Source organism: Leptonychotes weddellii, chromosome 5, assembly GCF_054177405.1.
Source record: "Leptonychotes weddellii isolate Sample4059 chromosome 5, ASM5417740v2, whole genome shotgun sequence".
Classification (NCBI taxonomy): Eukaryota; Metazoa; Chordata; class Mammalia; order Carnivora; family Phocidae; genus Leptonychotes; species Leptonychotes weddellii.
The window spans coordinates 63451283-63465899 of NC_138373.1; the positions used below are offsets into that span (position 1 = coordinate 63451283).

Sequence of the window (14617 nt, forward strand, 5' to 3'; positions counted from 1 at the left end):
TTAGCTGGATGCACTATGAAAATCTGAAATATGAACATTTGTCATACGTAGTGGAGGAGATGGCAAGTTTTCAACAACAGCCTTTGAAGTGACAGTTATGAAGTAATCAACGTCTCTGTATTCAATCAGTCCATCTGAAAGTGTTCCCTCATAAGCATTTGCTGTCCTAGAAAATATCCTTGCAATCTGATTTTTAAATACCCCTACACTCAATATTGTGGAGATCTATCTTCAAAACTAAGCAAATATAAGAAGAGGATGCTTATGCGAAGTTAAGGCTGAAAGATATATAAAATATAGAAACTGTTTGGAAAATGTCTCAATAAACACTGGCCATCAGGTGACTAGCCCAGATCCCTGGCTCATGTGCATCAGAAATCTTTCATCTGCTCTAAATTTACACACCAGTTCCCTTGGGTGGAAGGCATCTTCTTGGCGAAAGACCAGAAGGCTCACGGTCCCTTCCATCTTGGTGCTTCTCAACAGGGAAACAACTTCCTCTTGGGATTTGCCTGCTAAATCTACTCCATTTACCTAAAACAAATAAAAAGTTTTCAGCTGCAGTGCTGTGCAAACATATGACTGAAGAAAAGACATACATCCTAGAATGTATTATGTCTCTTATGGAGCACAGCTCATTTCGTGGTCAATTCTCCCATGATTTGGTAGCTAATAAAGAAACACAGCCTAGGTATCTAGAAGTAGGACAGGAAGTAGTAAATCTTTTAGCACTCATTAATAAGCCAAAAGCCACAGCCACCAGAGCATTAACAAAAACAACTAAAAATCAAATATATCCAAATTACCAGGTTAACACAAAACTTAATGGCTTTGGACTGAGATATCTTGATGGCCTTATGTATCATAGATTATCTTATACCAAAACAAAAAGGTGTTGCTGTTAGAGGGAGTAGTAAAAACACACTAAAAATATTTTGGTAAAACTTCCAACGAAATTTTACTGAAACTTATAAAGATAACTTTTTATCCCTAAAAAGACAAACATTAAAAGAAGAATACAAAATAATAATTATATTTATGGAGGGGTAGCAATATTTTGAGGTAGCAATACCTTGATATTTTTCAATGTTTTAAGAGAATCTTAAAAAAAAAGAGAGAGAGAGATTTGAAATAACCAATTTCTGGGGAATCTCCTTATTTTTACCTTTAAGGAAGTATAATAACATTACCAGAAAGCACTATATATTTAAAAGAAATAAGAGTGAAAATCTCTTTTATAAACTATTCAATAGTATTCGCTTTAGAGAAAAATAACATTTTGTCCATGACAATAAAGTATATTATTTAAATTGTAATATCAAAATTACCCTGTAGTTAAAATACCTTTTGGAACATTTCCCTCTCCACTAAAAACCATCTTCTACTGCTCAGTGTACTACTATTTAAGTGATTGCACAAAATAGGTAAGTAGTAACAGGTTCAAAGAAAGGAAAAATTTCTAGATTAAAAAAAAAAAGAAAAGAGTGACTTGATACTTTTTTTAAGTATGCTTCCAAATATCCACATGCTCAGAAAAACTGCCCACAAAACTGTTGACACTGTGTAGATGCAACTACAGATACTAGAAAGTTAGGTTTAAGACTTGTGAAAATGTAGTTTCAAGTAAAGCTGACAGCTACAGAAAATAGAGCCTAACTCTGAAGAAATAGAGGTTTCAGGCTCTTCCCACTGCTCAAAAAGAAAAACAAAAGCCTTTGTGATGTGTTGAAAGTAAAGTAATTATGGGAGGAAAGAGAGTCAACAAGAAAGAAAGAAGGTGAGGCTGATGCCAGAGAGAGAGGAGGACAGACATGTTTTGGACTCAGGGGCAAAGATGATAAATTCAAGTCCCAGCTGAGCCTCCTACTACATAAAACAAGCTATAACCGCACCCTTGGACCAACACTACTCAATTTATGCACCAAGGACAAGTGGCCCTTTCTGGAAACAACACTCTAAATATAATTTATACCCGAACCTTTCCTTCTATTTAGCCTCTACCAGTGCCCCTTTAAAAAATGGTGTCACAAGAATAAGACACAAAGGAAAGGAGCAAGATTTAAGAAATCTAGGTGCAGTATGTAGCCATGGAAAAATCCTTTTCCTGGAAGGCAATCCTTCGCTCCATTACTTTTCAAGAAATCTTTAGGAGAGTTTGATCTGGATAATTCGAAACTACATATGAAGCTACAAGTAAAGAAGAAAGGGTAATGCCACAAAACGCAGTTTAACATTAGTGTTTGAACACTAGTTAATAATTAGGAAAGGCCATATCTGCTGCTAAGAATACAGACACATTTTCTGAAGAAAATACTAAGAAAAGCGACTAATCTATTTTTCTCAATCTTTCTTCCTTTTACTTCTATATACACAAGCAATCACACACACAGAAATGCCTATGTATGTTTATGTATGTCTAAGATGGCCTCAAAGACCAATGAACCGAAACTCATGAGGTACAGAAAGGAAATTTTGAAAAACTATTTTTTTCTGACATTTGATTTTTATGTCTCAATTCATTCTCCACGCTGCCATTTCAAAATTTCCTCTCATCAAGACACACTGTTTTCATTTACTTCATTTGTCTCTGTTCTGATTACAAAGTAGATATCATTTCTATATTGCCAGACATAAATTTAAAGCCATGTAGAAATAGAACCTAGCAGACACTGTACTTACATAATGACAAATGTTACGTTATCTCATAAACTGAATGTCTGAGTAACTAAAAATTTATGAGTACACTCAATGAAAAGATATTTCTCATCAAATAACATGGAAACAAGTCGAAGTAAAGCAGAAATACACTGCTTTATGATGCAAACTTCTGCTAAAATATATAATTTCATATTTATGAAGATGTGAAAAAGAACTGACCCCTGAAAGTGGAACTTTTTAAGAATTATGGAACTTCTGACTTAGAGAAGCCACTCACCTCTATAAGTCTATCTCCTGCCTTAAGTCGGCCATCTTGGATGGCAGCCCCTCTTGGGAGGATGTTTTTCACATAAATTGGAGCTGAGCCACCTATTGTTACATCTCGGGAAGTGATGCTGAATCCCAAGCCTTCTGTACCTAAATACATAATGACAACAAAAAAAGTAAATAAAATGAGATACCTTGAATTTCAGAGGTATATGGCACAGAAAGGTTTTGTTATTCTCTACCTCAGCTTGACATTTTTTAATTTTCACAATGGCCTACACTGCTTTTAATACTTTAAAAGTCTGAAAAGCTTTTCCAAAACAGACTAAATTAGGGAAGGTTTAAAATGGCTTATATATCAAAATTCTTTAAGAAGAAATGGGAATCTAGTCCAAGACAGACGAAAGGTAATATATAAATACGACTGCTAAAAGTTTCTAAACTGGTCAAAATATTTGACGTGAAATAAACTTAATTTCTCCGTGTGGAAAAAAAATTCTGTTAAAACCCATCATACCTCAAATATCAATTAAGATTGTGCAATCATGGTATCCAGATTTAAAGGGTAGGAGGAGGAGCAAGGAAAGAGAAAATGATCAGGAAGATGGAAAAGAAACAGTGGAAAGAAAATTTTTTCTAGATAACAGAACCTCCCCACACTATAATTAAAACAATTTACTGACAGGATGAACCATATTGTATTTGCCTAGTTCTCTTCTATTTACCTAAATCTTACCATATATATTTCTCAACCAATAAATAAAATTGTAAAAATAAAAAACAAAGGCAAATTACCCAGGGAAGACCCCATCTCAGATCATAGCTACCAAGTCTAAGGACCATCATATTATGTTTAAAGGTACTGAAATTAATAAGGCATTTACATATCACTGTGCTGGTCTGTACAGTTTTAATTCTAGGCTCTTCATCAACTTTCCTAACAGGCACTCATAAGTGCAATACAGTATAGAAAAGGCGTTGCATGTTACTAGAACTGACACGCAACAAGCCAAAATGAGCCAAGAAAAAATGTCAAGACTACAACAAATTTCTAATGAATCACATAATTTTTATAACACTTCTAATAATGATTAATTTCTACTGGAGCTTTTTAAAAAATTACTTTTTAGGATATTAGATTCCATTTCAGTCAAAGTGATACTAGGACAAATACTTGGCTCATGTGGGAAGAATAAAGAGATACATAAAGGTGAAAAATCTATGGAAGGATACATTAATTTGATGCAGCACTTAGTACAAAACTAGAAGCAAGAGTACAAATCTGTAAAAGTAAATAAATACGGGCAAGTAACTATGAATCAAAACGTGGGTTAAAGAAGAAACAAAGTTGATATGAAGAAAACACCCCATAGTTATACCTGTAACAGAACCTACCCTATATATTCTCAAGTACAAACAAAACATTCATTTACTTCAAGCCTGAAGTCACTTTAATGTGCCTGGACTGTTAATTTCTTGAGTCTTCTGTGCTGAAGACTTGAATGGCATCTTGTCTATATGAAATTTTCCTAATTATTCTGCTGGGACTTTTCCATATGTCTCTGTGCTTTCATGAAACTCTAATGACTTGCAATAACATTTATTAAGAAAGAATTCTAAATTATTCCCCTTTTGCAATATTAATTTGTATGAACTACAAAGACTGACTGTTATATGAACCTCAATACTATTAAAATATCAGCAATAACCCCTAAATCTGTAAACTAAAAGTTCAGGCAGTGACCTTTAAAAGAAAGATAAATAGATATCAATTTTCATTTAGCAAAGCCAACAAAACATTTTGCACTGACTGAAACAGATTACTGACCTTCTCCTCTGACTTTATTAAAAAGCTAATTTCTACAAAAGAGCAGGGTATCTGAGAATGGCAAAATGGCAATAAATATTAAGAAATCATAATTATGGGAGCAAGTACATAAGGGCTGTTCTATTTTGTCATGTTTATATGACATGGTTCCTAAATTATGCCTAAGAGTCATTATCATGAAGGTTCTCCATTTAGCACATAGAACTGATCTCAGTTTATGAAAGAACTGTCATTCAAAGCATGTCAGTTCACTCTGAACTGAGTTTAAAGTTTAACATGGACACACCCTATGTTTTTGATGTACTTCATTAAAAATGTTAAATGTAACAATTGTAACTGGTAATAATCGTAACTGTTAGCTACAATGAAAGCTTGTTCAATTGTCATACAATCATTATTATTAAAATACCTCTATTCAGTACTAATCAAAGAGAATCAGCATTCTGCACTATTATTTATCATAAACTTATTTTTCATATAAAATATTTGTAAGTATTGACAGAATGTACAGTTGGTTTCCGCGTTTTGTCATACATTCTCACAGTAAATTAAAATCAAAATAGAGCTATGAAGCTCTATATCATTTAGAATACTCAAAGTCAGGGGTCGCCTGGGTGGCTCAGATGGTTAAGCGTCTGCCTGCAGCTCAGGTCACGATCCCAGGGTCCTCGGATCGAGTCCCGCATCGGGCTCCCTGCTAGGCGGGGAGCCTGCTTCTCCCTCTGCCGCTGCCTCTCTCTCTCTGACTCTCATGAATAAATAAAACAAACAAACAAACAAAAAATTTAGAATACTCAAAGTCAGAAAAATGTTTAAAAGAAAACCACTGCTTCCATTTTTCTGATCTTGATGACTGAGCACAGTCTTTGTCAATTAGCTGTGTCAACGTAATCCTCTTTTAAAATGCTATTAAAATAAAACTTAATTTCTGTATTCAAAAGAATGCCTCTTTTAATGTCAAGTAAAATTTCACTTCATTTAAAAGTTCATATTGTATCATAAGTTGTTAAAATATAATTGTGTAAAAAACCATAATTACCGAAATAAGTATGCCTCTTAGTGTAAAAGGGCAAAGATATTTATGAACTAGTAACTTTATGAGAATGGCCAAGTAAAATATTTTTCCTCTGTTGAGAGATCCCAAGCAGAATTTTATTTTATTTTTTTTTACAATTCCATTTGTGGTTCTTACCGTGTTTTTGCTTAAAAACAAGGGCCTGTCATTTGAGTAGAAAAAGAAGAAGACAGGATCTGATACTTATCTCATTTAGGAATTAACAAAGCTAAAAGGGGTTTATGCTGACATAACTCTGCATTTGTAAGAGGTTTCAAAAATGGAGTAAAGCTGTCAATTCCTGATCATGTCAACCAAGTATTTGGAGCTTAAAAGTCAGTAACCAGAAATAAGGAGTTTGTGGTTCACATAAAGTTCAATGAAAGAATATGATTAGAAAGGAAATAGGAATCTCAGAGTTTACAACCCTGTAAACCCTACTCCAAATGGAAAGAATGGTCTAAAGGTCAGGATATGGAATATGTTCTCGTAAGAATCTGCTGCCAACAGCCACGAGACTTGGGGAAATCACTCAACCTCTCTTGGATTCATTTTCACCTAAACTGTAGGAGTTGGTTGAGCTCATAAAAAGAGAAATATTCTTTATGACACCATTTTGAAAGAGATGATTTTAAAATATATCAGAATGCTCAGCTAAAATGGATGATTAACAGCAAAAGTCTAACTCAATGGCTGGAGGGGACAGTGTTTGGAAATCGGAAAATCAAGCCTAGCAGTCTGCTCTGAGTCGTCAAGAACAAAATGGAAAAGCATGCTTCCGGTACACAAGGATGAACAGTCTATGCAAAAGATACTTAAATAAATAAATTGATATAAGGCGTATGTAATAAAGAGTTAGCAAGGTCCATTAGAATTTCCCTTGTCATCTTAAGGAAGGAAAGCAGTATAATATTCTGGAAAAGTAGCGGACAAGGAGCCACCTGCTCGGTGAACCTACTCTTTATTCCCACGAACCACGACAGCTTCAAATCAATCACTTGCCCCTACCAAAATGATGGGGTTAAAGTGGAGGAGCTCTAACGTCCTCTTTGAGAGTTATGTCTGGACATCAAGTGGGGTGATCAGAACAGTCAAGTCCTTACTATTGTTTTAGATTTAATAGTATATCCTGAAACCAATTTCCTCCCTTACCAAAAAGTTTTACCACAGTAGTAACTGCTACCTTCTTCACAAAAACTTATTTTTAAAGCCTTATTTTCTCTGAATTTCATACTTTAATTCTGATATAGCAAAATGAATCTGAAAAGCTTAAAAACTATAATTTTAAATACATTTTTTAAGTTGTTATATCAGTTCTTTCCTCTAATAATGGGATAGTTGATTTGATTTTTAAAATAAATTCCATAGGGGCGCATGGGTGGCTCAGTTGGTTAAGGGTCTGCCTTCAGCTCGGGTCGTGATGGAGTCCCGCATCGGGCTCCCTGCTCAGCGGGGAGTCTGCTTCTCCCTCTGCCTGCTGCTCCTCCTCTGTGCTCTTTCTCTCTCAAATAAATAAAATCTTATAAAATAAAATAAATTCCATAAAACAAAACAAGGTGGGTCATACCTTTCTTCAGCTGGATATTAAGCCTCTTGCCTATTTTTTTGGTGTTATAACCACTGCTTACATTTGTACTAAATACATTTTGCGGTGCTGGGGCCGGAGCCGCTGGCGGTTTTCCGGAGGGGTGTGTGCTCTGAGGTAGTAGTCGGGGGTGAGAGTCTATCTGCTCGGGCGGGTGGTTCAGTCTGGGAGCTCTCTGCAGTGCTGGAAGTCCTGCACTATTCACACTCCTGTTATCCATATACTGGCTATCCGGACTGAAGCGGCTTGAATAGTAATTGTTCTTCTCACTCTGGGATAGTTGTTCGTACTGCTCTTTATTGGCTGCAGGAACCACATGGAACCAAATGATGGGTGTACGCATGGCTTGGCGAAACATATGTTGTGCTCTGGGTTTGAGAAAGAATGGAAAATTAGCAAATTAAGACTGGCAGACTAGAAGATATTATGAGCTTAATTAAGTATACTAATTAAGCAACAAAAACGGACTTTGTTGAAACTGAAAAACAAAATTTTAAAATATCCATTTATCAATCAAGTTTGCAAGCTCCGATAGAAGCATTGCTGTTTCTCCAAATATAAATTTCTCGTTCTCTTAATAAAAATGACAAAATTATCTATAACTACAGAGAAGATACTGTGCTCTCAATCACAAATTATTAAATAATAGCTTTAAGCACAACAGGGATATTATAATTTCAATAGGAATGGAAATTAAATACAATCTTCTCTCCACAATATTACCCAATATGTTTAAAAATTACATTTTATTACAAGGGACCACTTGAGTTTCTGAAGAAATAAATATACTTAGAAAACTACAGAAATCAACTATCCATCATCAGCAACATGAATGCAAGTCTGTGTATGCAAAATTCTCAAGAACACCAAGGCAGCCTCAGTGACACAAAATGTGAAGAGTTTTGGTCCCGGTGCTATTCCAGGAACAGCCTGAGAAACTGTTCCACCTCATGCTGGTTCCCTAGTCAGATCCTACACGAAGTCCTTTTGATTTCTGCGCACTCTTGCCTTGTTTGATAGGCACTGGACAACTTTTATCTTTCTAATTGAATAAGGACTTGAATCAGGACAAAGAAAATCTGAGTAGACCACACTGGTTCAAAGGAGCTTTCTCTGCTTATTTATACGGGGAGTCATTACGTGCAACAAAGTTGGAAATGTGAGTTGAAGTATAATAAAACCTAGCACGCTGGCAAATTTTCCAAAAGGTGAGGAAGTAGCAAAATTGTGAAGTCTAAATTGGGCCCATAATATTTTAAGAAGCGCTCTGTCAGTCGGAGGGCATTTTGAAATATAGTCTAATGGTAGTAATTACCTGGAGTCTGATTAAATTTTTAAAAGCTAGATAATGACAGAAAATACTCCTCTCTAGTATAAAGAAAGAGACACAGACGTGTTGTTTGAAGCATTTCACTGGGCTGCACTCTCTCAAGCCGAAAGCATGAAAAGAACAGCAATGCAGCCAACACACACTTACTGTTCAAATCTTCTATTTCGAAGGTCGCCATCATTAATCCTGACAATGCAATCATTCTCATGAAAAAGGTTTTCTTGTTCAGCTTTACCACCTTTCTCCAATCGTTTTACTAATAACCCCAGGGTTCTGGAACATTAAGAACGCAAATCATTACACATGTAATATTTCTACCGTGCACAATGCCCTCCTGCTTTAATGCTGGTATTGTATTTACAAAGACTTCCTGATAAAGGAGTACCTTAAATCATTATTAATACATTTGAAAATAACACCAACACAAAAAGCACAACAGTATAAACAAAGTGCAGAAATGGAGCCTTTCAATAAATGTAAGAAATTGTTTCTGGGTGTCAAGATTATGTTTCTGAAACAAACCCTGTACTTCCCTGCTTAGAACTGCCTCAAACAGAGTTCGCCCGATGGTTCGGTCTAGCGCAGTGTGGAGCATAGCTGAGCGTGTAGTTGTGGATAGCTCTGGCAGTTTTCAGTCTTAAGCCAGCGGGTACACGGCTGACAGCAATCCCGTCTCCCTGTGAGAGTGCAGGTAACCAGGAAAGGTTAACCTCAGTGCACCGTACAGTGGCGAAGAAAAATAGGAAAGTTTCCATTCGTGGCATCTGCATTTGATGGTGCCTAATATTCTGAATTTCAAAACTTGTTAGGTCTCCCAAAAGTAAAAAAAAACGTGTTGCCATTTATTCCCATTTAAAGACAAATAGGAGAAAGCCAGTGACAGGTTCAAATGTCAATGGTTCAAACCTCATCAATGTGTGCTCCAACTGCAGGTTCAAAGAAAGCCTGAATGAACTTTTAGAGACCAATGAGGAGTTAAAAAAGCAAAACTTATTAGCGTACTTGGTATGGAATACTAATGTCTTGACTGAGAGAAAGAACATTCTAGATACTCTGGGACAAGCGGCAAACATTATGGGACCACAGTACAAGAAACAGGAATCTTCATCTAGTTGTGGTGCCGTGACTGACTTAATGGCTAACATACATTCTATATGATGATCATGTTAAAAATTTTTATGAACCTATTTTGGGCCTGTCCGAAGCTTAGGTTTTCTTTCATAATCCTAACATTAAGAGATAATATCCATATAGATACTCAAATTTAGAATCCTGTCAAAATAAAAGTTGAAGATATTTCCAATAGCCCAGATACAGATATAGATACACAGCATCCAAAAGAATACAATTTGCCATGCCCTATATAGGCTTTCCAGTAAAAAGACACCCAAATAGACCGCTTTCTCTTGTAAACGTTTAAAGAACTTGTTATTTGTTCTGTGACCATTCATCTCGCTTTTATATACACACCTCCTCTCTACTAGTGCTTGGTCAGCTCCTGGAAGATAGAGAAGATGGAATTCGGCAATGCACGCTCAAGCACCGAACTAGTAGCAAGGTCTTGAGGAGTGAAAACTGAGTGAGTTTAGCTGAGACAAACAAGTCTCAACTTTCCAACAAACTTTTTGCAAAATAAAATATGAGTGAAAGGAAATTTAGATTCGGATCCTTTTTTTCATGAAGATGTTATTTACACCAAATATATGATTGAACTGGAAAAAAAGGACTTGAAAGAGTCCTTTTTCACTTGTTATTTTGCAGCTTAAACTTGCTTCTTTCATGAATACAGTCATTTTTTAACTTCATTTTAATTTTTATTATTAAGTACAGTATAGCATGTTTTACTAAGGTCAAGTCTACCAATGTGCAAAAATAATCAGGGGAGATAATATTTAAATCACCTTTTGTAATTACACCATTTGAGGATTAGTACCTACTAGTGTAACAGTCTAAAAGTCTTAGTGACTGATGGAAACATTATTATGTAAGTAATTTTTGGTAACTCACTACCATCTATTGGAATTAAACAAATATAAAAATCCTCTCAGTTCAAAGGTAAGAACAAAGTACACTGACCTAGCTGCATGAGCAACTTAACTGTCTGAGTCCTATTTGGAAGAAAGCGATCCCACACAATACGCCACCCATAATTAAGTTACTGTTAAAATGTCATCATGCCCACGATCTGTCTCCCTACACTTCCCTATTGGGTAAGTGTGTTTCTATGTGCAATGGATTAAGTGTTCCATGAGAAGAATTGAATTATTAAGATACATCTAGGATTCTGTGGAGTGAGACAAAATAATTTGAGAAGGCAAATTAAACCACAGTTATTGACAGTATGAGAACTAGAAGGCATTTGGCCACTTCACCATCGAAGCAACCATGTTCAGGGAACCATGTTAAAAGAACACCCACAGACACTCACAAGCAGACACATGGTGCCACACCTGTTACTAAAAGCTACCTCCCCAGACTGAGAGCGCTTTGTCAGAGTACATGCATTCGTGTGCAGCAAAAGTAGGCCTTACCAACAGTCACTCCAGGTTAATTAGTTTTAAACTGGTGAAATCGTGAGTGGTTTCTCAGTAAGGTTACAATATTCCTGCAATCTAAAGTGATGAATAATGATTATGCTTTTATGTATGCTGAAATATTTTATGTACTCTAAAATACCCACAGAATACTTTCAGAGAGAGATATATATACATACATACATACATATATATAGAGAGAGAGAGAGAGGAGACAGAGACAGACTATGTTTAATGAAAATTACTTAGCACTTAACTAGTACTGAAAATTTGTTTAAATTTACAAATTTACCCCAGATAGATCCTTTCGGTGTTTATCACAGTTTAAAATAACACAAGTTGGAAATATGTAATTTAATTCTACAAGTGGCATCAATATTTTTCAGATGAATAGGCCTATGGATTTATATTCATCTAGATAATCATTTTTCTTTTATAATCTACTCCCCCCACAGGGGAATCATTGTAGAATAATAATCCGAAGTAAAAAAGCATGGCATGCTTCATTTATTCAATGGCTTGTCTTTCTGAATAAGTCCTCATATATGGCCTAATTCATCAGTAATCCTAATACACAGCAAAAAATGTTACAGATCAAAAATAAATACACCATCACATTTACATGAAACATAAACAGAAGTTTATTAAATGAGGCTTTTAGAATCCAAAGTTGTTCAAATAGATGCAAAATCTTGGAGTCCTTTTTCTCAGTGCCAGAGACTAGAGAACTGATTGGGGGCTGGAGGGGGAGTGGGGGGCAGGGAGGAAGAATTTCACCCTGAGTAACACAGCAAGTGATCAGGGAATCAACGGAACAGACTGAATTAAGGACAAGTTAGTAGCCTGCTGATTTCTAAGTACTTGACCACACTATTAGAATCATTCTCTCAAAAAGAATGGATTAATTTAAAAGTAAAGTGGTACAATCTGCAAAATTATCTCATTTGCTTCACTAGGTGAAAATGATTACAAAAGGAATGGGAATGAACTATCAAAAAAACTTCACAAGAAAATTGAACTGATAACAGCTGAGAATGAAAAGTACCCTCTGAAGGGAAATCAACGGGAAGTTGTAACACTTTCATCTTCCTGAAAAACGTGAGTGCAAGCAGATAGATTTCCATACCTCCCACGTTCAATTTAAAGCCTTCTCAAACAGTATAATTAAAAATAAATTTTAGGTATATAGTTTGCAAATTCATCCAGCAACTAGTATTTATTTGTTCTGGAGTAATAAAGATCTGACTGCCTATGGCGTTGTGGTCCCTAGAACACTTATTAGACACATAACTGAAGATAATGAAGTCCCAAACATTTTGGCATGCCCGTGTGCTGGGATAGAGACTAGTTTTTCTTTTAGGCAATTTGTACCAGAATTCCTTATCAGGGCAACCATTTTCCGTAAGAAGTGACTTTGCAAAAACTATGAAGAGGAAGAGGGAAAAGAGGCAGTGGGGTGAGCTCTGCAAGAGGAACAGTCCAGGAGCAGCCAGACGAGCTGACAGATACAGGAGAAAGGACGCAGTGCGCTTATTAATGTGGAGGGGCAGATTTATGAAGGTATGTCTGGAGGGTTTGGGGGTGTAGAAACAGAACCTCCTTCACCTCCTGTGTGAATCTAATGTAAGCTCAACTTGGCACATACGGCTTTTAGAGCACACAGATTTTTTTTCTGCTAAATGTGAAATATCCCCACGCCTATTCCATTTCTACTGTTTCCTGTACTTTTTCAAAATTTTGGGAAAAAATACTATATCCACTATGTACAATTCTCACTTCTGAATAATTTTCCTACACTAAAAATATGCACATATTTCTTTAAGCCCTTTCCTGTGGCTTTTGAGCACTGTTTCTTACCAAAAGCAGGGGAGGGGCAAAGAAGAAGAATACAGTCCCAGAAAGCAAGCCATTGACATGCTGCATCTTTGTACATGATTTTGGATGTGTAATTAGAAATTTAACTGCTTAGATTATATTATGGATTGCATCACTACATTTTTACAAGGTTCATTAGCCTAATTATACACTTAATTAAAACAAACTCAGTCATACATGTTAACATTTTCAATTCTAAGTATAAATTACAACCAATGATAAAACTGAAAATAAGCAACAAATGTTTTATTGACATCTAAATTGGCTAAGTAAGTCTGAGTTTTGCTTTGATAATGTAAACTCCCACAACCACCACCCAGCTGTATGGAAATGATCATAATTCATCTTAATAAAAGCTGACACAGTATAAACACCACCACTGTCCTGAAGGCAGAGCAGAAGTGGGTCGAATGGGATCGCATCAGCAAGACCTTCTCACCTCACTGAACACTACACATGAGGAGCCAGCAATTACCTACATTTGATCCCTGAGAACCACAGCCACCATCAGACACAAACAGAAGAAAGTTCAAAGAAGTTCCAAGTTTAAAAAAAAAAAAAATCCTTAGTTTCTTAAATCTTTAAGAGATGAGATGAAGAATTTCAAAAAAAAAAAGGTAAATAAAAATAGAGAAATCCTTCAGCTTAGGGCAGAAATGACAAGCATCATACTTCTACATTTAAAGAAGCAAGATTTATCTAAATATAAGTTACATTTTTCTGTCTAAAACAAATGTATTTATTATAATCCTTTATTAAAACAAACAAATCTACAACTAAGAATGCACAATTGAAAACTTTCAGACAAAAGGCTATAGATTCAGTTGATAAAGTTAAACTGTTTTCTCAGAAGTAAATTAAAATTGAATACTCAGAGTATATTTATTCTTTCAAAAATGATAACTTCAAAACTCTACAATGATCTGAAATGAACTAGTTCCATGAAATTCAAACTGGCTATAATTCTTCATTAAAATATAAACTCAAGTAACTAAACTAGTGTATAGAGTTGACTGCTGAACAATGTGAGTTAGGGGTGCTGACCCCAGTGTGGTAAAAAATCTGCATATAACTTTTGGACTTCCCAAAAACTTAACTACTAATAACCTACTGCTGCCGATAACATTAGTCAGTTAACACATATTTTGCATGTTATGTGTACTGTATACTATATTCTTAAAATAAGCTGAAGAGAATGTTAACAAGAAAATCCTAAGAAAGACAAAAAACATTTACAGTACTGTACTGTATTTATAGGAGAAAAATCCATTTACAAGTGGACCCACACAGTTCAAACCTGTGTTGTCCCAGGGTCAGCTGTTTTTATGAATCTTAAATTTATGATAGCAATAAATTCTCATCTTGGGTTCAAAACAGAAGAAAAAAAATCATCATTTTCCACTATTATATAGACTAATCAGCACCTATCTGAACAACCAGAACCACCAGAACAACAAGCAACATGGAGGGAATTCCAAGTCACATA

At 35.5% G+C, this 14617-nt stretch overlaps 1 protein-coding gene across 19 annotated transcripts in view; it reads right to left on the reverse strand.

Moving 5' to 3' along the window:
- Positions 1–14617, reverse strand: part of PARD3 (par-3 family cell polarity regulator) — a 624325-nt gene that overhangs the window by 249200 nt on the left and 360508 nt on the right. For all 19 annotated transcript variants that reach the window (XM_081820853.1, XM_081820856.1, XM_081820859.1 and 16 more), the window contains 4 exons: positions 8870–8995; positions 7375–7760; positions 2936–3075; positions 406–534 (listed from right to left, as the gene is read on the reverse strand). In XM_081820853.1, the coding sequence (XP_081676979.1) occupies positions 406–534; positions 2936–3075; positions 7375–7760; positions 8870–8995 (781 nt within the window). The remainder of the gene's footprint in view (positions 1–405; positions 535–2935; positions 3076–7374; positions 7761–8869; positions 8996–14617) is intronic.